The 25,352-nt window shown below is 37.6% G+C and overlaps 2 protein-coding genes across 2 annotated transcripts in view; one reads left to right on the top strand and one right to left on the bottom strand.

Annotated features, from left to right (window-relative positions):
- Positions 1-3,202, top strand: part of ND-18 (NADH:ubiquinone oxidoreductase subunit 18) — a 9,108-nt gene extending 5,906 nt beyond the window's left edge. The window contains exon 4 of the mRNA XM_071588871.1: positions 2,937-3,202. Within this exon, the coding sequence (XP_071444972.1) occupies positions 2,937-3,114 (178 nt within the window). The 3' untranslated portion in view covers positions 3,115-3,202. The remainder of the gene's footprint in view (positions 1-2,936) is intronic.
- An 8,364-nt stretch (positions 3,203-11,566) lies between these two features.
- LOC139697499 (scavenger receptor class B member 1-like) overlaps positions 11,567-25,352 on the bottom strand; it is a 33,770-nt gene continuing 19,984 nt past the window's right edge. The window contains exons 4-9 of the mRNA XM_071596230.1: positions 21,940-22,087; positions 18,725-18,925; positions 14,964-15,402; positions 13,778-13,896; positions 12,455-12,580; positions 11,567-11,974 (exon numbers count right to left, since the gene is read on the bottom strand). Of these exons, the coding sequence (XP_071452331.1) occupies positions 11,567-11,974; positions 12,455-12,580; positions 13,778-13,896; positions 14,964-15,402; positions 18,725-18,925; positions 21,940-22,087 (1,441 nt within the window). The remainder of the gene's footprint in view (positions 11,975-12,454; positions 12,581-13,777; positions 13,897-14,963; positions 15,403-18,724; positions 18,926-21,939; positions 22,088-25,352) is intronic.

Raw genomic sequence — 25,352 nt, 5'->3', positions numbered from 1 at the left:
TTGATTTAAGACTGCACACAATATGCTGAGTTTTGTTAGTATTTAATTGTAAATGATTAACATCAAACCATTCCTTAGCCTGTTTTTGGGTAGCGCTAGATCGTAACTTTGCATCTTCTGGATGTTGACACTTTTGCACAAAAGTAGTGTCATCAACATGTAAAACAGATCTAGGTTTCATATTACAGGGCAAATCATTAATCATGATAATGAAAAGTACTGGGCCAAGCACAGAGCCCTGTGGTACACCACATTTTACTTTAAGAGCTGCAGACCGACAGCCATCAAGTTCAACCAATTGGTGACGATCATCCAAATATGACTTCATTAGTTTCAGTGCAACTCCCTTAATACCATAATATTCTAGCTTTGTTAGTAATATTGAATGATTAACACAGTCGAAGGCCTTACTAAGATCACATAGTGTCACTGAGACTGATTCCTTTTCTTCAAATGCATTAATGACATAATTAACTATGGACTCTACTGCCAAAATTGTAGATTTCCCAGATCGAAAGCCGTACTGGGATTTGGAAAAGAGATTATTTAACTAAAAAAAATTGCATATTTGATCTTTCATAATAGCTTCAAAAATTTTACCAAAAACGGGGACTATGGAAATAGGGCGGTAGTTAGCTAAATCATCTTTATCACCTTTCTTATAGACAGGTACTGTTTTGGAATATTTTAGAGCTGTTGGAAAATCTCCTGTCTCAAAACATAAATTGACTAACATTGCTAATGGTTCCGCAATGAGCACAATAATGTCCTTTATTAGGGAGTTAGAAAGACCATAAATATCCTTACTGTTGGATTTTTTAAATTTTTTAACAGTCGATATAATATCAAGTGGAGTAACAAAATTCCATTTAAAATTTAAATTATTCGGAGGAAGATTTTGCAGCATATTACCAATATTGGCAGCATCAACTTTTCGAGAGAACAAATTGTCTTCAACAGCTTTTAAGAAAAAATTATTTACAGCATCTGGGGTGAAAGGAAGATTTTCTTTTCCATTACCATGACCAACTTCTTGATTGATTTCACTCCATGCTGCCTTTTGTTTATTTTTTGCATTCAATATAAAATCCTTGTAAGCATTATTTTTTGCACACCTAACTAAATTATAATAATCTCTTTTGTATTTCAAGTAGGCCTCTTTGTCATGCCGGCTTCCACTGGTTTTGTAAGAGTGGTAGTAACTAAGTAAATCATTTCTAAGAGCTAATAACTCCCCAGTATACCAGAGATTTTTTTTATTTTTAGTGGGGATAGAGTTTAGAATTTTTTTAGGAAAGCATTGCTCAAAAATGCCTAGGAAATTACCTAAAAAACTTGAAAAACATGTTTGTTCTACAGAGTCTGTGCAAAAACCATGCCAATCAATACAAGATAGAAGCAGTTGGAAACTCTCTAAACCTTCTATTGTTATGGGCCTCACGATTATGGTTTTACCTCTATTTGGATATATCTTTTGAGTTATTTGAGTATTAAAAGTGAAGCTTATACCTTGATGGTCAGATAGGAGATAGTCAATAACACTTATACTGTACAGTTCAGGACCATAATTGGTAATTACATTATCTAGGCAGGCAGAAAGTCGAGTAGGCTGTTTGTTTGCCCAGTATAAATTATAAGAAAGCAAAAGATTTTCAAGAACCTGACAATCACTAGTTTTTAGTGTTATGTCAATGTTGAGATCTCCACAAATTATGATATTGGCTTTCAGAGTCAAGAATAGGGATAGTACTAGTTCCAGTTGATTGCAGAAGTGTTCAAAAACACCATTAGGGGAGCGATACACAGAAGCAATGATCAAATTCAGGTCCTTCAATATGATCGCAGATATTTCAAAGTGCAATTCCAGACAGAATTTGTCCAAGTCAATTACCTTGAAGGGCATACCTTTCAAGACATAAATACAGTTACCACCGTTTTTTGCTACAGATCGGCAGTAGAAAGATGCTAAGCCAAAATCACTAATTTTATACACATCAAATTCATTTTTCGTGATCCAGTGCTCATTGAGACATAGCACATTGTAGCCACCATGTTTGACTATTGCCTCTATCTCCGTTATCTATATATATATATCTATGTGTATATATATATACACATATATATATATATATACACACACACACACACACACACACACACACACATATATATATATATATATATATATATATATATATATATATATATATATATATATATATTATTATTATTAAAGTAAAAAAAAATATATATATATATTAGTAAAGTAAAAAAATATATATATATATATATATATATATTTTTAGGCTAATAAGGACATATCCAGTTGCATATGAAAACTTTTGCCTGCATTTTTAGCCTATTCTTTACTTATTCTTCTTCATTCCATTGATCCATTCACCCTTCTGGAAATTTTTCATGGTTTAGCTATTACTATTCAATGACTTTCAATTACAATTTCTCATCACTGAGCATCAAAATCGACATTGAATATTTGTATTCCCACACTGACTAAAATTGGTGTGTTGGTACATCCCCTGGAAAAAACAACCCTTTGATGTGGACTATTGTTGCTGACTGGACACACTGTTTTTTTTTATGTTAGAATCTGCTTTCTCTCACCAAAAGAAGATAATCACTGTTAATCAATGTTAGCCAAAAATAAAGCCCTCTAGCTTTGATGAAAAAATTACCTTGCTCATACATACCTTTGGGCCAAGGAATAGTAAAAATTATATAATTCATATAAATAATTCCCTGTATTTGTAAAATTATTAATTCAAATCCTTTTTATAATAATTTCAATCTGAACTGAGGTAGTAGATGTTCTAGGTTTAATGCTAAATTTGAAGACCCTGTTAGGCATTTCTGATTATCTGAAAACTTGCATTTGACAGTTATTTGATGTGTTAAAATTTCTCTTTGCTCTCCTATAGTGGTGATCCATTGTCTAATATGAAGCTGGGCTTTGGGAGTAAAGAGGAAGCTATGGATTTCTGCGATAAGAATGGATGGAAATGGTTTGTTGAGGAGCCTAAAGATAAAACTCCTAAAGTGAAGTCCTATGCCATCAATTTTTCATGGAACAGAAAAACCAGAGTTAGTACCAAATAACTGTTATTATTTCTTGAGAATATAGCATGTATATATGTTTCCTCTCCTGTATTTTATTTAGAAGTAAAATAAACAATACAAACATTTACTTTTTCATTTCATTGTTAATACATAATATAATTTATTTTGAGATTTAACAGCTATAATTTCAAGTTGACTGATCCGTGACATGGTCTGCTTTGGGTTCAAGAATGAAATACTCAAATAGTCCATACATGATATCAGTGTTCATTTGCATCTCTTCTGCCTTACTCATTAATCAAGATTATCTTTTTGTTAATTTGGCATTTTAATTCAAATATTCATACATCCTAACTGCTAAATTCTTTGAAACATCCACCATATTGACATGATCCTAAGATGTTTGACCGCAGCACTAATTAATTCTGCCTACATTATTTTCAACCGTAAATCCAAAACTGTGGTACGTGGGAAGCCAAGGCAATTCATTGATGGGGAAATTTTGGCATTAGTGTTTCAACTCAGGGTAATCGTAGTGACATCAGTTTTCAGTAGTCTTAGCAATGTGCAGTTATTTCATTTATCTTTGGCTCAGTCACTGTAATAGATTAAACTTTTTTCTGTATTTATTTTTCATTTATTCTGTAAAGCTAACAATAGTGCAAGCACATCCATGAAAATATAAAACTAAAGTATATGTAACTGCTCGAAGAAAGTCTACAGCTTTGATGTGTGTTTTCCCAACAAAATCTCTTAATATTCCATGATGATCTTGTGCTTTTAGACTATCCCTGAAACAGCCTCACCTGTTTGTGCCCTAACAGAAGCTAAGTAGTATTGCATCTATGAGGTTGCGTAAGTTTCCTTTTTGCCCTTGCAAGAAAAACATACTAGAACCTTCATCAGTTGCATTTCTTGTCCACTGCTGTTAGAATATTTTCCAAGGTTTATCAAGATGGTAATTAATTTATTTGAGTATATATGCTGTTAAGTTTTATTGCTGTATTTTTCATAGCTATGTAAAAATGTGATAACGGTTAAGCCCATCGGTAACAATTTTATAATGAATTAATTATGTCTGCAATACAATTAAAGTGTGTGAATATCATGTAATAAAAGAATTTATAGTCCAAAAGGCAAAGATCAGTGCACAATTCTCTGGTTAATAAAATGTTATGTAATATTATTGTATGTATTGAAAATGATATTTCAAGATAGATATTGACCACAAGTTCCTGAATAATATTTTTTTATAGTTAGAGTGATAAAAATGGACATTTTTGCTATTTCAACATAAGAAACAAATTCTGTAATCCTACTGATTTCTGCAAAAAAGTTGTATTACATAAGTAAAATGAGAAAGTCTTCAGCATGTTAACTTTTATCATGTTTAAGTTGGATAATAAAGGTTGGTGTTCAAAATACCTTTCTCCTTATCTTGGAAAAAGGGCTATTAATGTAAGAAGTGGCAATCATCATGGGTTTACTAGAGTCAAGTGAATAGTCAAGCCTGAATTTAAGTTAACAACACCCCTGTGAACTTGTAAAAAAAATTAGATTTTACTAGATTGGATGAAAAAATGAGATGTTTATTATTTTAAAATATAAATATGTATGCTTTAATATCCATTTTCTCCCTCATATGGACTACAACCTTGACATGATGGAACGGCTTATGCATTCTGATGACCTCTAAAGCTGTGCTGGTGGTAGCAATTATAATTGCTCCTAGTAGGCTCACCCATGCCAGATAGGTCAAAGATTAGCGTCCAAACGAAAGGTAGTCGCGCAGCATCAGTTTCTCAGAGTAAGATAAAAGGCATCTTACATCATTGGGGCGGTCATTGATTGGTGATGTCTTGTTAAAAGCACAATTGAGGAAGGCAACGGGTAGCCACCTCAATTATTAACCCCATGATTTTCAGGGTGGACATCATAGAGAGGAGGAGTCCTTGCAACTATGGGACTCGGTCCAAACAGCCATATGTTGTCCCCAGCAAGGGGAGATGCAAGCCTTCCACTTCCGTCATCTCACAAAAGCCTTGCAAAAAACCATGAGCAACAGGAAAATTAGTTCATATAAAGCAAGAGATGGAAAGAGAAAATATAGATGTTTTAGGTCTAAAAAAGGCAAAATAGGAGGAAAGTGGGGATTACTGGAGTGATAGTAATAGAGTGATATACAGCGGGAGGGCATGAGAGGCAATGAGGGATGGCTATAATATTGAATAAAAAGGTAGGAAGAAGCAAAATCAACATAGAGCTAGCAACACCTATAGTTTTACTAGTAGCAATAAAAGCAGAACTGACAAGCTTGGTCATCATTCATGTATACGTGACACCAAGCAATCATAAGGAGGAAGAAATCAATAGGGTCTATGATCAGTTACAAGATATAATAGGGTATGTTCCTGCATGGAAACATTTGATAGTGATGGGTGATGTGAAAGTAGGTGAAGGAAGAGATAGTGTTGAGGTAGGGATTACACTTTAAAAGTGAGCAATGACCATGGGGAGAAAGCAATTGTCTTTGGCAGAAGTCAGGGCTTAATCATTACCAACACTTGGTTTAGACTCAATAATAGGCATAGGTATACGAAGATAGCTTAGGTCAAGGTTTACTCGATGGCAAGATAGAAAGGGCATTGAGATAACTGTAATGACATAAGGCCGTGTGGGTAAGCCATATTCTTGGAAACTACTTAAAAGTTTAGGGAAGTGTGGGAGGAAGAGTTTTTATGCATTTATTTGCAGGATTTATGAGGGAGGACTTTGACTGAAAGACTTCATCAGATCCATTTTAGTTCCTATTTCAAAAAAGGTAATAGCTACATCATGCGAGGGCTACAGAACAAAGAGTTTGATTTTGCATGCCTCTAAAGTGGCTCTCAGGATCATCAACATGAGGATAGAGAGGAGTGCAAATGATTACTTAGGGAAGATCAATTTGGGTTCAGGAAGGGCATATGCATGCATGATGCCGTTGCATTAATGACAGCAATGATAGAGAGGAACATCAATCAAGATGTGTACATGTCTGTTTTGTAGATTTAAAAAAGGCATTTGATAGAGTAAGTTGGGTGGCATTAATGTATTGCAGAAAATAAGAGTAGATTGGTGGGGTAGGATTCTTATCTGCAACCTTTACATGCCTTAGACAGCTCGGGTAGAAGTGGTGGATGGAGAGTCTGGATTGGCATTGTTAGGAAGAGGAGTAAGATAGGGGTATTCATCCTCACCTCTGCTGTTCAATGTTAATGAGAAGAAAATTATTAGAAGCATAGGAGGAACTGTAGATATGAATGGAAGCCGGCAGGGGTTCGTAAAATCGGTTAGGTTTGCTAATGACCAAAGCTTTAAGGATCTCAGTTTTTCCCGGCGTATTGTATTCAGGAAGTTCTCTCGGGTTTCCCACCGGGTCAGCGTGGTGTGCACCGACGTTTCGACGGCTAACTCTGCCATCGTCTTCAGGGTGAAGTGCAGAGCAATGAATTCGCCATGTATTTATACCCTGTCGTAGGGTCAGGTGTCCTCCGATTGGTGCGATGTGTTCCCAAGTGCCGAGCCGCCCCGGTGACGTCTCGTACTTTCAATTTTTCTCAGCACAGGTCTCCACGTGCTGCTGATCTGGAAGCCAGTGTCCCTGTTGAAGGTATTCTGTCCTTCCAGTCGGATTTCCACGGCTTCCTTCGCCACTCGGTCCCAGTAGCCGTTCGTGTGACAAAGTCTTTTGGTGCTCCCCCAGTCAATCCGATGACCATGCGTGATGCTGTGTTCGGCGACTGCAGACTTCTCAGGGTAATGGAGTCTGATGCATCGCTCATGCTCCGTTAGTCGCTTTTCAATTGTGCGGCCAGTCTCCCCGATGTATACCTGGCCGCACTCACACGGGATCCGGTATACCCCCGGCGCCTTCAAACCCCGTTCGTCTTTTGCCGTGCCAAGGAAGTTCTTCAATTTTCCTTGTGGCTTGTGGATGGTTTCCACTTTATGTTTCCTTAGTATCCTGGAGATCTTATGGGATACCGTGGAAACAAAGGGGATGCTGACCCTGGCAACGGGTTTTTCTCTTTCCTCTCTCTGACGGTCGTTTCTGGTGAAGGCCCTTTTAAGGGCCAAATTGACCTCCCGGCTTGTGTATCCATTCTGAAGGAAAGTATTTTTCAGGTGATGAACTTCTGCCTCCAAACCTTCCTGGTCTGACATGCATTTTGCCCGGTGGATGAGCGTTGACATAACCCCTCGTTTTTGGGCAGGGTGATGGTGGCTTTTCCCGTTCAAATAGAGATTGGTGTGGGTAGGCTTCCTATACACCTTGTGGCCTAAGCTCCCGTCCGCTTTCCTTTCAATTAGGATATCCAGGAAGGGCAGCCGACCGTTGCTCTCAATCTCCATGGTGAACTGGATGCTGGGATGAATGCTATTCATGTGGCCAAGGAAGTTGGTGATGGTGTCCGGTCCGTGCGGCCATATGATGAAGGTATCGTCCACATACCTGAAGAAATGCCTCGGTTTTAGTGGGGCCGTTCTAAGTGCCCTCTCCTCGAACTCCTCCATGTAGAAATTGGCAATCGCCGGAGACAATGGAGAGCCCATGGGGACGCCTTCCACTTGCTCGTAAAACTTCTTTTGGTATTGAAAATACGTCGAGGTCAGCACGTGGCGAAAGAGATCCACGATTTTGCTGTCAAACTTCTCTTCCAGCAGCAGTATGGTGTCCTTCACCGGAATCTTAGTAAATAAGGACACAACGTCGAAACTTACAAGAATGTCATGCTGATCCAGCTTAATGGTCCGTAGCGTCTGGACGAACTCTGCGGAGTTTTTGATGTGGTGCTCACACGACCCCACGTAAGGTGCAAGGACACCCGTCAGGTACCTCGCCAGATGGTATGTTGGAGCCCCAATGGCACTCACAATGGGTCTTATGGGAGTACCCTCCTTATGGATCTTGGGTAGACCGTATAATCTTGGTGGAACAGGCGCCTGTGGCACCAGGCTGCTATTCCTCTCTGACGTTGGCAAAGATTTCTTGATGAGGGCAATCGTTTTCCTTACAATGGAGTCCGTGGGATCCCGGGGTATGGTCCGGTAGGTTGGATCATGGAGGACCATCACCGGGCAAAATGCGTGTCAGACCAGGAAGGTTTGGAGGCAGAAGTTCATCACCTGAAAAATACTTTCCTTCAGAATGGATACACAAGCCGGGAGGTCAATTTGGCCCTTAAAAGGGCCTTCACCAGAAACGACCGTCAGAGAGAGGAAAGAGAAAAACCCGTTGCCAGGGTCAGCATCCCCTTTGTTTCCACGGTATCCCATAAGATCTCCAGGATACTAAGGAAACATAAAGTGGAAACCATCCACAAGCCACAAGGAAAATTGAAGAACTTCCTTGGCACGGCAAAAGACGAACGGGGTTTGAAGGCGCCGGGGGTATACCGGATCCCGTGTGAGTGCGGCCAGGTATACATCGGGGAGACTGGCCGCACAATTGAAAAGCGACTAACGGAGCATGAGCGATGCATCAGACTCCATTACCCTGAGAAGTCTGCAGTCGCCGAACACAGCATCACGCATGGTCATCGGATTGACTGGGGGAGCACCAAAAGACTTTGTCACACGAACGGCTACTGGGACCGAGTGGCGAAGGAAGCCGTGGAAATCCGACTGGAAGGACAGAATACCTTCAACAGGGACACTGGCTTCCAGATCAGCAGCACGTGGAGACCTGTGCTGAGAAAAATTGAAAGTACGAGACGTCACCGGGGCGGCTCGGCACTTGGGAACACATCGCACCAATCGGAGGACACCTGACCCTACGACAGGGTATAAATACATGGCGAATTCATTGCTCTGCACTTCACCCTGAAGACGATGGCAGAGTTAGCCGTCGAAACGTCGGTGCACACCACGCTGACCCGGTGGGAAACCCGAGAGAACTTCCTGAATACCAAAGCTTTAGTTTGTCAGTCAGCCTGGGGATTACCAAGCATAATGGTCCAACTAATAGGGGCCCAAGGTTAAGAATTGCATTGGGTAAAGAACGTTTCATAAGGAGGAGGAAGTTGATGACAATATTTGGAAAAAAGTTTTATTCAATATAATATCTAGGAATTTTTTTCTGGAGGTTTTGTTACTATCTAGGAGTAAATTTATCAAGGAGGTTTTGAATAGTTATATTCTTTGCTAGGAAAATTGCTAAGGACCCGGGAAACCTCAATCAAGGCTAGCATTTGTTATCAGTATCATTAAGAATTTTGGTAAAGAGTGGGTTTCAATGAGGGACAGTTCATCAAAAGTAGGAGTACAAAAACTGGATGCAAAAGAAGAGGCTAATTGGTTAGCCTGCAGCTCTAAAAATAGAAGGAAAAGATCCAGAATTGTCTACATTAGATGTAATTAAGGCTTGCATGAGGCTCAACACAAAACTAATGGTATAAGTATTTTTTCATATTATGCAGTACATCTTATGAGCATATAGGAATATTCGCATCAAATTTGTATACGATTGAGTTATATGTAGCATTTGATAACATATGCTCCATTATTCGATAAATGTACAGGTTGTAATAGCTATATTATTTGTAACAAAAATTTGGCGATTCATTAAAAAAATTTTGTACTAAATATTTTTTTATTTAATTACTTTTTATTTAAACACAACCAATACATTTTTAAATAGTAACTAAAATATGTTTTACATTTTTTTCGAAAATAAATACTAGAATTGGCAGAAATAAGGGAGTGAGAGCAAAAAGGTTAAGAAAATTTGTATTAAAACTTTGATATGGAGTGCATTTATGTACAGTGCTGAAACATGGTCATTGAAGCAGGATGATAGATATAGATTGGAGGCTTTTGAAATGTGGGTACAGAGAAGGTTAAGTGGACAGAAAGTAAAACAATTGAGTAGGTGCTATGTATGATGATTAAGGAAAGGGGATTGCTTGGAGAAATCCTAAAGAGACAGAAAAAAGGATGCAAAGCATATAAATGGGCAATGGGTGTTAAAGATAGTGATTAGACGGAAGAATTTTAGGAAAACGAGGAAGGGGCAGAAATAGGATAGGGATTCTGGACGGAATGAAGGGAGGAAGGAAGTATAGGGAGATGAAGATGGTTTCTTTGCAGCGTACAATGTTGGGTTGTGTTTGTTAGGAAAAACAAGATATTTATTTGATAGCTCTTTCCATCCAAAACCTACCTTAACTGGTAAATGACCTACAATAATCTATTTTTTGTACACTATGTATAGAATCCCCTATAACTTCATGAGACCAAAAAGTGGCAGGAATGATGAGGAAAAAGATTTGTGAGCATAAATAGTAAGTTGGCTTCTTATATCTTCACATTTTTTTACTGTTTTCCATAGTGGGCATGCTCAAGAAGATAGATCTTTCAACAGCTCACATTGAATGCATGATTTGGAAAATCAAAGAACAATATAGTTTATTATAAATGGAAGATGATTATCCATTTTCAATAATTAAATCCAAGTCTCATGCCAATTCATTTTTCCATATTTCAATTAATAAAATAATTAATTTTTCACGCTACAAATGCACTCCATTAGCCTGCCACTGTCTTTTGGTTTGTAGAAGTGTACCAGTTTGGCACCACAATGGAATGACACTAACTTCTACACTTTAACAATCACTGAGTCTAGTTCAAGCCTTGAAGAGCCTAGTTTAATTAAACCTTACAGAGAATTCAAATTTAAAAAATGTAAATATACCACCTAGATAGGCTTTTATACATAAGCATGTACATACATATTTGGTAATCACCTTGGTACTGCATAAAAGGCTGTAGTGGGATAAGATGGTAAAATCTGCACTCAGCTGGATTCATAGTTGGGATTGGGCACTCAAAAGTAAATATTTAGGAACCCCTTTAGCCAAATTTTTAGCTCCCTAGGTGGCCCCAGGGGTCTTCTATTGCAAAAAATGTGTTTTGAAAAACATTTTTCCTGAGTGATTCTTTGCTTTAAAAAATCTGAAAAAATTCATGAGTATACATATTATGCCCAAAAACATTCTAATTTTTTACATAAACTTAACTGCATGTCTGCAAATGAATAACGATTTTTGATAAATTTTTTCAGATTTTTTCAAGCAAAGAATCACTCGGGAAAAATGTTTTTCAAAAATACACATTTTTTGCGATAGAAGACCCCTTGGGCCACCTAGGGAGCTAAAAATTTGGCTAAAGAGGTTTCTAAATATTTGCTTTCGAGTGCTCAATCCCAAATATGAATCCAGCTGAGTGCAGATTTTACCATCTTATCCCGCTATAGCCTTTACAATAAAACATTATGGCATAAATTCTTATCTTAAGTTTATCACATATCTTTTTACTTAATTCTAATGTAAATTTCCACCAAATATTGCCAGAAACTATTTGGAGACCATTGTAGCATACAAATATGTTAAAATATTACAAAGTATATGGCACAGCTTTATGAAAGCCAAATACATATAGTATTCAAGTCTTAGACACAGGTCTTGGTCATAGATATTGTCTTTAGCAGAGGTTGGCCACTAAGGTGGTCTTCACTATTGTGAGTATATCCAGCAGCTATATAATGACCAAGTTTTTCTTGCAGTTTATTGTGATTTATTGTGCATGCAGTTAATTTATTCCCTTCCACAGGAATGTATCGTGTAGTTTTCCCATTAGAAGAAATGGCTACTAATTGGTTCCATTTCTTTGAGGATTTATGTGCAATACTTTTTTTTCTTATTTCAATCCATGAATAACAGTGAATTAAAAGGCAGGCTAGAATCATTGCACCTCCGGCACAGGATAATCCAAAAATGGCTGATTGTTGAATAATAGGAACAATGACCACAAGGAGATGAACAACATACATAAGTGAAGGTGGTAACTGGTCCAAACTCTGAAAAGTCAGAAGGTTCACTGGTAATTAACCTTGTATGTACTTAATTATCACATTGGTGAAGTTAGCAGAATGTACGATCAAATGGCAAGGAATTAGTTGCTTGTAAGTTGGCCTTATCAAATTAATATGTTCCTCAATTGGTGAGTTCTGCAACCCTTAAAAATGGTATCATCCACTTGCCAAAGTTATAATTACATATTTAAGAATGTAGTAAAGCTTGAGAATAGACATGAAATTAGGAGCAAATCATTATCAAGTAAATTAGAAAGTAATTTATGATAAAAAGTTCTGTTGACTTACTGAATGTTATCATTTTAATATATACAATAACTTCTAAGAAAAATGAATGGCCAAATATTAAAATACAGTTGGTTTGAGTCATTTCCACTTTTGTTGGTAACGTTTACAGCAACTTATAATAAGCACCATGCACTTCAGTGTGTAATGGAGTTTTTCCCAATTTTGACAAGAGCTTACCAAATCAGTCCATACAATCGGAAGGATAAGATTTTTAAAGGGTGCTGCTCTGCGAATTTGTGTTGTGTCTTTCACTATCATATTTAGCTGAATTCTTGAATGTGCTTGCATAGGTATACCAGCAACCTACAAAAGAAAAAGATTTTTAGGACCTTGAAGTCAAAACAGTTTTAATTTTTTGAAAAATAATTTTTGGTCAATTATTTTTACTTATTCCTTGAAACTCATTTTTTCTTTGATGAGTGAGTTGAGAGCCATTTTATTTTTGCTTAATTATTCCCAACAGACCAAAGTTTTGAGCTGATTCTGATTGAGCTGAGTTATTGATTGTATCCATTTTTTTCAGTTACAGTACTGGCTTGGTTCTAGGCTTTGGTTACAATATGTACTTCCAGTGAATGGATAAGTAATGAGCCATTGACAGTTGAAATAACAAAACTCAATAGTCTTAGTATAAATCATAGGTTATATAAAAAGTTTCATGCTATCACAAATTTTTTAATACGATCATGATTTTTATGAGTTTCAAAACTAAAAGGTGATAAATTCAAAGTAACTGCAGGAGATGCTGCGACAGTAACTTTTAACAGAGTGATCTGGTAATCCCTTGATTGATTGAGCAAACAGGGTTCAAATCCCAGTCAAGGGGAATTTTACAATTTGAAATTGTTTCATAGCTAAAAGGTGATTGGAAAAATCATACGTCTCAATCGGAAAAATCAGAAAGATGGAAGGACAAAGATTCACAATGACCAGACAAGGAGCAGTGCATTCTTGTATGCCTATTTGCATGCAAAAAACATATTTATATTTTCAAAATTTCCAGCTAATTTTTATGTTGAAACCTAGGTCATGTTATAATGACATCTATGGAAAAGCCATGAATTCATGCCTTAATAATATAGTATACGCCACTGTGGGTATAGGTTTTCATGGATTTGTTGATTTTGCATGTGGTCCTGTTCCCTATTACAGGTGGTGACCTAAGATACCCTTGCAGGGTATTATGTAGATGTAGAATAATGACCTTTGAGATTCATAATTTCTTTAGCAGAATGTAGTAGAAATATATTAATCATTTCAGATGATATAACCTTTCCCATTGACCCTGGTGCATTGTTGCACAACAATTATGGTGATCTCTTTCTTTTATATTCCTAAATGGTTTTTTGTGTAAAGCTTCACACTTTCAATGTACAGATATCTTATATTTTTATTGTGTATTATTGTTACATTTTGTTAAAAGTATTACTTGGAACTTGAGCTTAACCAATGTAGTTAATAAGTTAAAAGCCTTTTGCCTGAAGAAAAATATTTTCTTACTGGTTGTATGTCTATGAATGATTGGTGCTTTTCTTCATCTGGAAACATTCCCAATACGTTCTGCTGTATTCTTGGATCTGCCAGATAAAAATGAGGATAAGACACTGCTATAGGAAAATCTGAAATAGTAATAAAATGAAAAATTTTAGAAGATGAAGTTAGCATAGCAAAATTAAAAAATTGTGACAAGGTATTACTTCATTCACTCTGGAAAAGTCATATATTAGTTCTTACTAAGCCTAATAGGTGCTGTGGCATTAGTAAAATGAACATGCCACTTAACGAAGTAATTTTATGATTTCATGGTGGAATTTTTAAAGATACATGCGTTTATTGACTCAATATGACTGCCAAAATAGATTGTAAAAGTAGATGGTTAATACTTACTATTTAACTGATCTTATTACAACTTACATTTGGGTTTCAATGACTTCTTCATGATTTTATATTTGTTTTGAATGTTGTATAAAGGTGTGCATATTTGTGGTATATGTTCAGTCAGCATTTAAAGTTAGCAGTAAGGAGTTACTGCCGTTTTTAATATAGGTATATACATATCTATTTACACAAATGAATGAACTATCTTAAATAAGCTCTGAAACAACATAGTAGGTAAGTCCAAAAATAAAATTGAAATAAGAATGCCTTCACTAAGAACATACTATATATTTTAAATGTCCAAACACATTAATATTATACATGTAAAATAAATGAGAATTTAAGAAGAATTTTCTCTGAAATTATTTAGTTTTTGATTTTGTAATATGCAATCTCAATTGCAATCTTCACTGGCTGAAGTGGGATAATGTTTTATTGGAACCCAATGGGTCAGTAACCAACTGGTCTACTGACTATGTTAACAAGTAATGTGTACCATATTGCATGGATATAAAGTAAGTTCTTGTGATCAAGCCCCCTCAAAATTTATTATTGTAATCTCATTTGGCATAGGTAATATTTTATGGTACACGTTACATGGAAATTTTTTTGTTGCCATTTAGATGAGGAAAAGAGCATATGTACTTGTTTTTAAGTTAACCATATCAACACTAGGAAGGGTAGATAGTGAAGATGAATATTGTTTTGGGATTCAGATGTTGCCAGAGTACATAAAAATAAGCAACTAAAACCTTTATGTCATCATTCAATTTTAATTCAGGTCATTTATTTCAAAGTTTATACTTACTGAAATAGCAAGGTGACATATCTGTAAGTCCATCTGGTAAGCATTTTTCTTTGTTCTTCAAGCAATGGCAAGCATTCTCAGGATGGGTACTATTAAGGAAGTCTAGAGGAGGTTGGAATCGTATAGCTGGTAAATCTTTCCCAATGGTTACATCTTTTTGGTATTGAAGTATCAATGGCCTACACATAGCATCCCGATATACACGAAGCGAGGTATTTCTGCCAACATTTTGAGGAAATAACATTCCCTCATATGTTCCTACAATGGTGTCCCTCATTTTGCAGGCCTTGTATAGATCCATTTCATCAGGATCAGGAGGATCCAACCAGGCCCACTTGCCAAGATTAGCTGCACCATTTACTTTCTCTATTTTGTATATGTTGTTTGGATCTATTCGACCATCTTTAATGGTTATGTTATAGCTGTCCATGGCATACAGCTGAAAAGAAATAAGTTTTAAGTATCGCTGGCAAAAAAAATAATTTAAATTAAGTGTATCTATATTAAGCATTTATAAATATGATAAATTTAGCAAAGTGTTGATTCTTAAATATATTTCATTGGACAAGAAGCAAGGAATATATTAGCATAAACCATCTAATCCCTTCATTAAAAAAACCATATACACAGTAATCAACCCGAAGGTGAGTACAGTAGGTGATGGTAGAGTTCACCCAGTACTAAGCCCTATACAGGGTGTGAAAGTCAGACATCAGGGTAGGGGGGCCAGTTCCTCTCCTTGTGTTGGTTATGGTTTCTCAGGTAGACCTGGTACCCGAAAAATCACAAAGCTTGGGTGGAGTCGCAGGTGCCCAGAGAGGCTTGCCCAGGAATTGAACCAGGGCCCTCTGGTCAGGAGTCTAATGCTCTACTCCTGGACTGCCATGACTTACAATTCCCTCATATTTAATCAAGTTCTAAGGGCATTTAGTTCTAATTCAGTGCACATATTCAAGCATATTCTATGTCGAAATGGTAGAATACTGAAATTTTCCTTCTGCCTTTCACCATAAGAAAAATCTTGGATTACTTCATTGGCCACCAAAAGTAAACTAACCAAAGTTCTCTACCTGCAAATTGATTTTACAAACCCCACAGATAAGAGTCCTACAATGTGATTCATACATCAGGGTAAAAGGACCAGTTAATTTTCCTATTCCACATACAGTTTCCCAGGAAGATATTTCTGACAGCTAACTATTAACCATCATCTCCTATCTCAAAGGTAGGGGTCTCCCTAAATTTCTATCCAGCAATGACACTTCAACTCTCTCCTCATCTGATCCTAGCACCTCTCAGTTCTACATTTGTCCAAAAATTCATAAACTTAAAAATATCAGCCAACCCATTCTTTCTTCTCAGAGATGCCTAACAGAACACATTTCCGTATTTGCAGACTACCATCTTCAACTTATTGTCCATTCCCTATCATTGTACGATAAAGATTCCATATTTTAGAGAAAATCCTGTCAATCTCCCTTCCCCAGAATAGAGACATAATTATGACCACCATTGGTCGATTGTGGCCTCCCTCTAAACATCAATCCCCTATAAAGAAGGTCTCTCCTCCCACCAACATTTCCTTTCCAAGCACTCTACTCCACCAGTTGCTAGGGCAGATATCCAGTCAAAACTTATTAAATTCATTCTCATGCATAATTATTAAAATTTAATAAGCCAATACATTCAGATAAAAGGTTGCACTATGGGATATAAGTTCAGCCTCTCTTATGCCAATGGTAAAAGAGGCCTTAGCCTCCTCAAACCGAATTTTCTCTGCTACCCCTTGTAGCTCATACTTTGGTTTAAATGCATAGATAGTGTTTTTCTCATTTGGCAACATGACATGGACTCAATTAAACCTTTTATTTCTTCCCTCAATACAGCATCCTCTTGTTTCTATCACCTCCACCATCTCCTCCTCTCAAATCAATTTCCTAGATGTCCAAATTTCCCTCCTTAACAAAAATTTCCACACCTCAGCATACTAAATCTATAAACAAACAACAGTATCTTCACCTTGATAGTTTTCACACTCTGCACCCTAAACAGTCTACTCCCTATTCTCTTTCTATCCATGGTCATCACATCTGCAATAACCCTGATTCCTCAAACAAATTACTATTCAGACTTCATGTATCTCTACTCTAAATGGCTCACCAGGCTCCCCCTACAAAAAACTCAAATACACACCCCTAATTCTCCCACAAAAGCAGATATGTCACTCTTTTTTGCACAGCCTACTTCCCTGGCGTGCAATCCCGAACGATAATCTTATGAGATCTTTCCCCATCCTTGCTAACACAAAACCTTGACTAACCCATTATTCAAATGCCCCTTTGTAACAGTTAAACATCCAGAGAATCTTTCAAATATTTTTAAGACCATAAGGCCCTTTCTTAATTCACACCTATCACCAAAATTTCTCAGATGAAGCATGACATACATGCAACCAAGTAAGATGCCAAACTTGATCCATCTTCACCATAAATTCATTCCAAAACAGCACCACCTCAAATATCTCCTGTCCATATTGGCTTCTGCCTGCACCTCAAATAATGTTGCGTAGCTGCTAAAATGACAATTCTACCTATCTTTTTAGACTGGCCAATGTCCCACACTCCTCGACATTCATATTAACAACCAACAAACATCTTTTAACTCCTCTTCCCTGACTGCCTCTCTCTCAAATCCCCTGCACACTGCTACCCACAGGAAATCCTTCAACAATTACAAAAAAATTAGTAGTTTTTTGTGGGAGCCAACAGACAGCTGAGGACATTAGTGCCATTAGGGAGGGACAGGAAAGGATGAAGGGTGGAGAGAAACCCCACATCGGCATTAGCCTACTCTAAACGAAAGGCGTCAAGGGGTCCTCAGCTTAACGTCTCCTCCGATGGATGCCGTACTCACTCAAAGTGCTCTCCACTAAGCAACTCAAGTAGGGATTGGAATACCCCAGAAAAATATCTGCCACCTCTGGGATTCGAACTAGGGCCCTATGGGTGGGAAGCCAGTATAATTAGCCACCGCACCATCCCAATCCCCTACAGCAAAAAAGCAGTTATTTCCAGCCTCCTATCAACAGCCATACCAATTCAATAAATTGCTATAGAACAGGCATGCATTTGGCTATTTAAACCCTTCCAACCTTCCAGATTAAATCCTGCTAGTTAATTAACATCTCCTCCTGCTCCCTCACCAACAGTTCACCCAGCACAAACCCCCCTCAATTTATAATTAATACTCCCTTCTCACCATAAATCTATCTTCTTCTCTTCCCACACTCAATTCATCAGTAGTTCTTCTTATGCTCATGAAGGTGACACAGACCACTGAAATATTTTTAGTTTTTTTTCTTTCCCTGTTTTCTTGTATGTGTGTGTGTGTCACAGACAGTCAAGTTAAAAATGTTATGAGATATCAAAGTCATATTAAAAATAACCCTGGATAGACATTCACAGAAAATCCATGGATTCAATTTTGAAATGCATTTCATGGGAGCTTTCAGAAATGCCTTCGTAAATTAGCCAAAATTATGTTGTGATAATTTCAAAAGGAGGAACTTTTGGCTTGGTATTAGAAATAAAATTATTAAATCTATGAAGAAAATTGGCATGGGAGTACATATATGGTACAACATGAAAGTACTTCCTAATTTTTAGAAACTAAAATTAAAATTGTCCAATACCCTGCTATAATGAATGAGAACTTTTTCTAACACTAATTTCAGTCACCCTGTATCCTCAAGTTCATCTTACCCTATCCAATAATCCAAGGGTTGAAAATGTTATCCAGGAAGGAAGAAATGTAGAAGCCAGAGACAAAAGAGGTTCTTCATAGCCCCATAAGTACTCTTCTACAGATAACTGAAGAAAGGGCCTTGATGCCAAATAGTTTACCAGTGTGGATAAGGCCAGATTTGTCCAAATTGAAGATTTATGCAACAAGGATGCAATTGCCTGATGGAAAGGAGTATTATTAAAAATCAAAATACTTAGTGGACATCAATACCAGTATAAGCACATATGTATACTATTTTCTGACGATGAAACAATATTTAAATCAAATAAATCACATAGTCCAGCAATTTCCTCTTTAGTTAAGAACTGTTTCCTATTTTACACGACAATGACTCTACCTCATCCTTAATGCCCCAATGCCCCTCTCTTGCATACAAGATGACCCACCAATTTCAAAATTCTTCTGAGATCCACCAACCCTTTGGTGCCCCCCTTGACAAATTTCCTCATATTTCCCCTACTTGCAACCACCCCCGATATAAAACATGTCTGCTTATCAGATCTGCTCCCCTCAGCCCACATCCCCTCATTGACCCCTCACCTCTTTTCCACGATAATTGCTCCTCGAAAAACATTATTTATCTTTTGTCATGCAAACAATGCACTTCATTTTACATAGGTGAATGCATTAGCCCCTTATCCATTCCAATGAACAATCACTGCTACTCCTGTAATTCTGCTTCACTCTCTTCTCTTCCTATCCCTTCACATGCAAATTCCAACAACCTTTCCTTCGAACAATGTTTCTCCCTCACCATCCTAGAAACCTTACCAGATTCAGCCACCAATATAGAGGTGAGAGCTCGGGAATCCGCATATATACTAGCTTTCTGATCTTTTAAAATTCCCACCCTTAACCACCATCTTTAATTCCCCTCCCAGCATACCCTGTACTTCCCCCCCAAACTCCATAGTTTCCATCCGAGATCTTCCAATCTGACCTGAAGAAGGCCGAAAGCTCAAACAATCTACAATTTGAGTGTCTTTTTATGTGTTATCTATTTTATTTTGCATTCTATTGTGCCTATTAATTTGTGTAATGATATTTCCACCATAATTTGATTCATCTTTTCTATTCTTTCTTGAGTATGATAACAACTCCTGCAATCTTCTGGTTGTCTCCTTGGTATATCATCCTGTATCCTTTAATCCAGAAGTTATTGCCCTTGTCCCGCTTAATCTCGCTCACTACCAGGATGTCTATCCCCAGTCTCCCCACCCCCAGCTTTGCATTTTCCAACCTCCTACACATTTCTTCACTGAACTTCTCCACACAATAGTCCCCACCTGGAGAGCCAATATGGAGATTATTTTATCCCCAGAATATTTACATCATATTTGAATTCAAGGCTTCATCTTTTAGGCAGACTAATGCGATGGTTCCCCATATAAGTACTGCAGCTGATTCAATGATTTTCACTCTCGCCCATAGCTGCGGTACTAAACAGATCATATTGACCAGTGCCATCAGTGCTTTATGGTGTAGCTATTGCCTCCTACCATTGGTATAGGGTTGTCTGTGCCTTGTTTGAGAAAAATTATAATATTAATTTTTGGTGCCTTTGAAAATCAAACTGGCAACCTAAACTTTCCCAGTCACACTACCCCTGGGCTACTTCATGCATTTGAATTCTGTATTAACCCTTTCACTGTGGTTCACTATCCAGAATCATCCTACTTTTATGGTGAAAATTGAGGGTATTGTGTCTACTTAACCTTTATTACTCCTTAATTAATAAATAATCTAAATAATAAAAACATGGAAATAATAATAATAATCTAGAAGTTTATTTAATGGAAGATTTTTATCAATTTATTTTGACAAATATAATTTTTATAAAATTTCAAAGTATGATAGCGCATCAAAAGGCGGGTGAAAAGGTATCTTCACAGCAACCTACCATGCGAACAGGCTGGTGGCTTTGTTAACAGCAGTGAAAGAGTTAAACTATTGGCAAATACCTTATTTTGCCAATTTTCCTGCAAGCAATTATTTGAAATTGAATTTTGCAAAAAAAACTTCTAATTATTTTAGTAAACTAAAACAAATCAAATACTTTTTAATTAAAAAATTAAAATCTGTGGTTATGAGCCATTGGTCATGCAGTACTGGCTAAGGGTTTTACAACAGACATAATTTCAACATTAATTGATAATAATTTAATTCATGATATTTTTTCAATGGTATGTAAGAATATTAAAAAATTGTTCCATGCCTGAAGCACCATCCCAACACAATTGGCCAAATTGACAGTGTGAGGTGTGGTCTTGTACCTCATTGCCATTGCACACATCTCAGACCGATTAGAAAATGAAGGGCAACCAACAAGATTCCATCTGGGTTGTTATAACCCTCATGAAAAATAACCTGCTGGAAACCATAGTGATTCATAAAAAAGATGACGAATAAACTCAGAGGTTTGTTTTGAAAATAATGGAGATTCATTTGAATGAACTGGTTGGAAAAACTTATATTTACACCTTTTCAAAAATCGTCTGAAAAAGAAATGACATCAGGTGGAAGAGGAACTAGAGACAAACAGAAATAACACAGGCACTCCAAAGATATAATAAGTAAACGGCGAAGTGTAAACGTAAAGTCCTAACCAGATAAATGTGGGTAATGGAAATAAGGCATGATCGTCGCGTTGATTACATCACGGGTGTAAGGGAGGGTTTCAGCCCACTGTCATGACATCGTTCTGGGGCCCCTAGGATTATGAGAGCTTGAACAAATTTTTCAATTCCTAGACAGATTCCATCAAAGTCAACTCGCATAGTACAATTTTTGTTTCATCATTACGTCTTCCTGCAGTTGATTCCTACGTTAGGGTTGAAGGATTCGACCCTAATTGACGATTAGAGGTGTATCGATTAAATTTCGGAATGAGGGTATAATTTCAAAACTTGCGAAATCCCTTTAAAGTTTCCAGAATGTTTCATTGTTGACTGAAATTTCAAGATATTTCGAGAGTAGGGCGACAGCTTATGAGTGTTTGGAAATGTTAGTTTCAAAAGCTTTAAGGGCTCTGTCTCTCCACTATCTCTCCTTCCCCCTCGTTAATTCACGAAGATAGTTTTTCCCCTCTTGCCTGCGAGTAACATTCAGTGACGCCATCGAATCGGGCCACGCAATGGCCCTGGTCAAAGTTCGAGCTTATTTTCATACTCACGACGAGCGAGAGGTTCGGGACGATAATCTTGTCCTGCAGTGACCCCAGAGACATATCTGGTTCATAATGCACCGTCCTCCTCGGCTCGAATGTCAGCGAATCATCAGCTTCCGTTCCGAAGGTTGGATTGGCGTTCTCCATCTCTTCTCTAGGTGTCGAAAAACAACAGCCAATTCAGCATGGATCAAAGAATAAGGATTAATTATTATTAGTGGTATTCAAATACCATGCGTTATCATTTATAAAATAAAGAAATAACATATTGGCAAAAATAAAATGATACATGTTACAAAAGGCTAAGCATCTTGGCCAACCTCCGAAGTCATGAGATGCAGAGATCAGACAAGATGATAATGCTATTGTGTAGTGTATTTTTATTGCTTTTAAAGCTTCAGGCATTATCTATTTTTAATCCCACCCGGAGGACCCGGGTGGGATTAAAAAGACAGGTGGGATTCCTGAAGACAGCCAATATTTTTCAGTGTTATCCCGATCCCTACATGAGATGCTTCGTGGAGAGCACTTTGAGTGAGTACGACGTCCGTCGGATGGGACATTAAGCTACGACTCCTTGGCGCTAATGCCGACGCCGGGTTTCTCTCCACCCTTCATCCTTTCCTATCCATCCCCAATAGCGCAAATGACCTTAGCTGTCGGTCGCCTTCCCAAAAAAAAACTACAACTATTTTTAATCGTTGCACAACAAGGCACTTAATACATTTTTATTCATCCAACGAAAATTATTAGCTCAGACTTCCAGACAGAGAATTTGTCGAAGCCCGGCCTGTATGAGTCTTGTAATTCCGAGTCTGGCCTTAGACCGGCTGGTATTATCAGTTACATTCTGGATCCTATTTAGGTGCCGTACGATGCAAATGAACTCCTCCCATTAGATGGAACGTTAAACAAGATCTTCTGTGGCCTTACTAGCCTTGTCAACAGATGTCAACAACGGGGGAAATTGTCTTTTATTACTGAGGGATTTTGGGGGAAGGTGGAGTGTGCCATGTTTCCTTACGGGTAAGGGGTTGAGGAGGAATATTCCGTAAGGTTTATTATCGCATTACTTCAGCCACTGTTTTTGAGGTAAGAGTTTTAATGATCACTGATCACCTGTTAATACATTGTTACTAATGCAATAGTCGTTTCAGAATCATTTAAGCATTTATCAATCTGCTATGGGATTTCAAAAATTTTCTTTCATTTCGCTGTATACATGCAGATACCACTGAAATAAAAAAAACGACTCATTCATTCGCGTACTTTTTATCAGGAGAAACACATAATCGTCGTGAAAAATGGTGTTGTCAAACCTAAATCCGCTTTTTCTTTTTTTGAAAAGGTGGTTCTTTGATATTTAATCATGACGCAGATTATTAAGTGAAATGAGAGAGAGTTCATATCTTATGAATCCTTACAAAGAGGGCGGGAGGGGTTAAAAAAAACGCAATGGCCTTACGTAATTAAGGACGGCCCCTTACGGCCGGGGATTTAAAGTCACAGCTTCAATAAAATTGAGTAGCGTACTAAGAAAAATATTTCTTATTATAACTTCTGATGAAGCACGCTGAACTTTCCACTGAGGATGGACAGACGACTCTTATCTCCCCCTTGACGAGTGAGTCACCCATATCGACAGTAGAAAACGCACCCGTCCTCAATCTGTGCAGACAACCCATCCAATATATCACAACAGCACGCAATAAGCACCTGAATATCCACGAAAAAGTTCAAAAACACTCAACATCATCCATTTTCATCAAGTTTCCGGCGCAAATAACACATTACCCCAGAGTTTATCCGCAAGGAGCTGAGAGGCTCTAACTGTATTCGAAATCTCGACCGACATTTTGCACGTCCATATTTTTGGGGGATTTGATGTGGGATCTCTCTGTAAATGCACTGAATAAAAGAATAAATCTGCCTCACTTGCAATGCATCATATTTAAAGTATTGACTTTTAGCGCTGAAAAAATTAAGGGAAAACTTAAAAATTGAAATTTAACAAATGAAAATAGAGAGGGGTGAGATTTGCTCCATAAAATTGAAAATACACCCTATGAAAAATTTCCATTCCAAAGATCATACAAGGATTGTAGAAGAATATTATCAGTTTTAATTTAGTGATTCCATAATTAAATTAAAGAAATACAAATCAATCTATGGGCTCGTTTATACGCTATGGTATGGATGAATTTGAAAAGAATGGTTCCAAAATACTTTTGAGTTTTCTGCTCTAGTGTATCTGTGTATTTTCTGCTACTGTACATAAAACCCTGTCGTGGCCGTTATCGTCTATAGCGACTGTCAGATGACTTTATTTGAGCGTATAGAGGTCGATGAATCCTGAGTACGAGATTTGTACCTCGATTCGGTTGAGTTTCAGGGAATAGAAGAAGGATGACGTGAACACTGGCGTCAGTATAAAACAAACTTATAAGAAAGTCTACAGAGGTACACAAGTGCATCTGGTTTATCGTTATATCCAAACAACGGCGGACCTCTTGGCGCCTTTTGTAAAGAGTAGGCTAATGCCGACGCCGGGTTTCTCTCCACCCTTCATCCTTTCCTGTCCATCCCTAATGGCGCAAATGACCTCAGCTGTCGGTCGCCTCCCCTAAATACTACTACTACTACTCCAAACAACGGAGTCGTTTACAATTACTTGATGAGTTCACATGGTAGCAGATTTTCCTATGGTTCAATTTTTAAATTTCAACTATCGCTAATGAGGATCGGAATATCATCGAAGTATTCACTAACACAGGAGGGTTACAACATGGTCCCTTGTCGTGCGAAGCTATACCCTTACAAGCATTAGTGTATCACAATTAACCACACCAATTCGATTCCAAAATGAATTTGTCGCATGAATTCATTCTTTAAATTCACTATTTGAATTTCGGCTCACTACCAAGAAAGATAACACCATGATTCGTAATGACCACTTGGCATAAAAACGAGAAATAGTCTAAGCTCATGCGTGGACCTTGGTGGGAAACCTGATGAAAAGCAAGGAGTTTCTTGTGGGGATCCCTGTGGTACTCGGGCCAGTAGTAGCATGCGGAGGGAAGAAAAAAGTTCGCGAGAGTTTACCGTAGAAGACGCGCGGCAAAATAATCTGCGTCATCTAATCCCACCTGCGTACGTTCTACATGTCACGCGTACACTCCGATTTGGATCTGAATATTTGCATACAGTCAACTCAATGACAGCTAACGAAGCTCATTGTTTTCAAAAGAACACGGTGCATATTAGGTAAGTCTCCGGGTATGCAAATACCGGTCAGTTTCCGGAACACCAGGCAGTACACGCTAGCTGAGATGTGCACTGCATTCTAATTTTGTCATGTCTCGTAGGACCATATAGATTAGCCTGTTCTATCATCAGCGGATAGCAAGTCTAAAATAGCG

The sequence above is a fragment of the Hetaerina americana genome, unplaced genomic scaffold, assembly GCF_022747635.1.
Source record: "Hetaerina americana unplaced genomic scaffold, ioHetAmer1.1.p SCAF_1, whole genome shotgun sequence".
NCBI lineage: Eukaryota > Metazoa > Arthropoda > Insecta > Odonata > Calopterygidae > Hetaerina > Hetaerina americana.
Note: the sequence above shows the minus strand (reverse complement) of the source record. Positions and strands in the feature narration are given on the sequence as shown.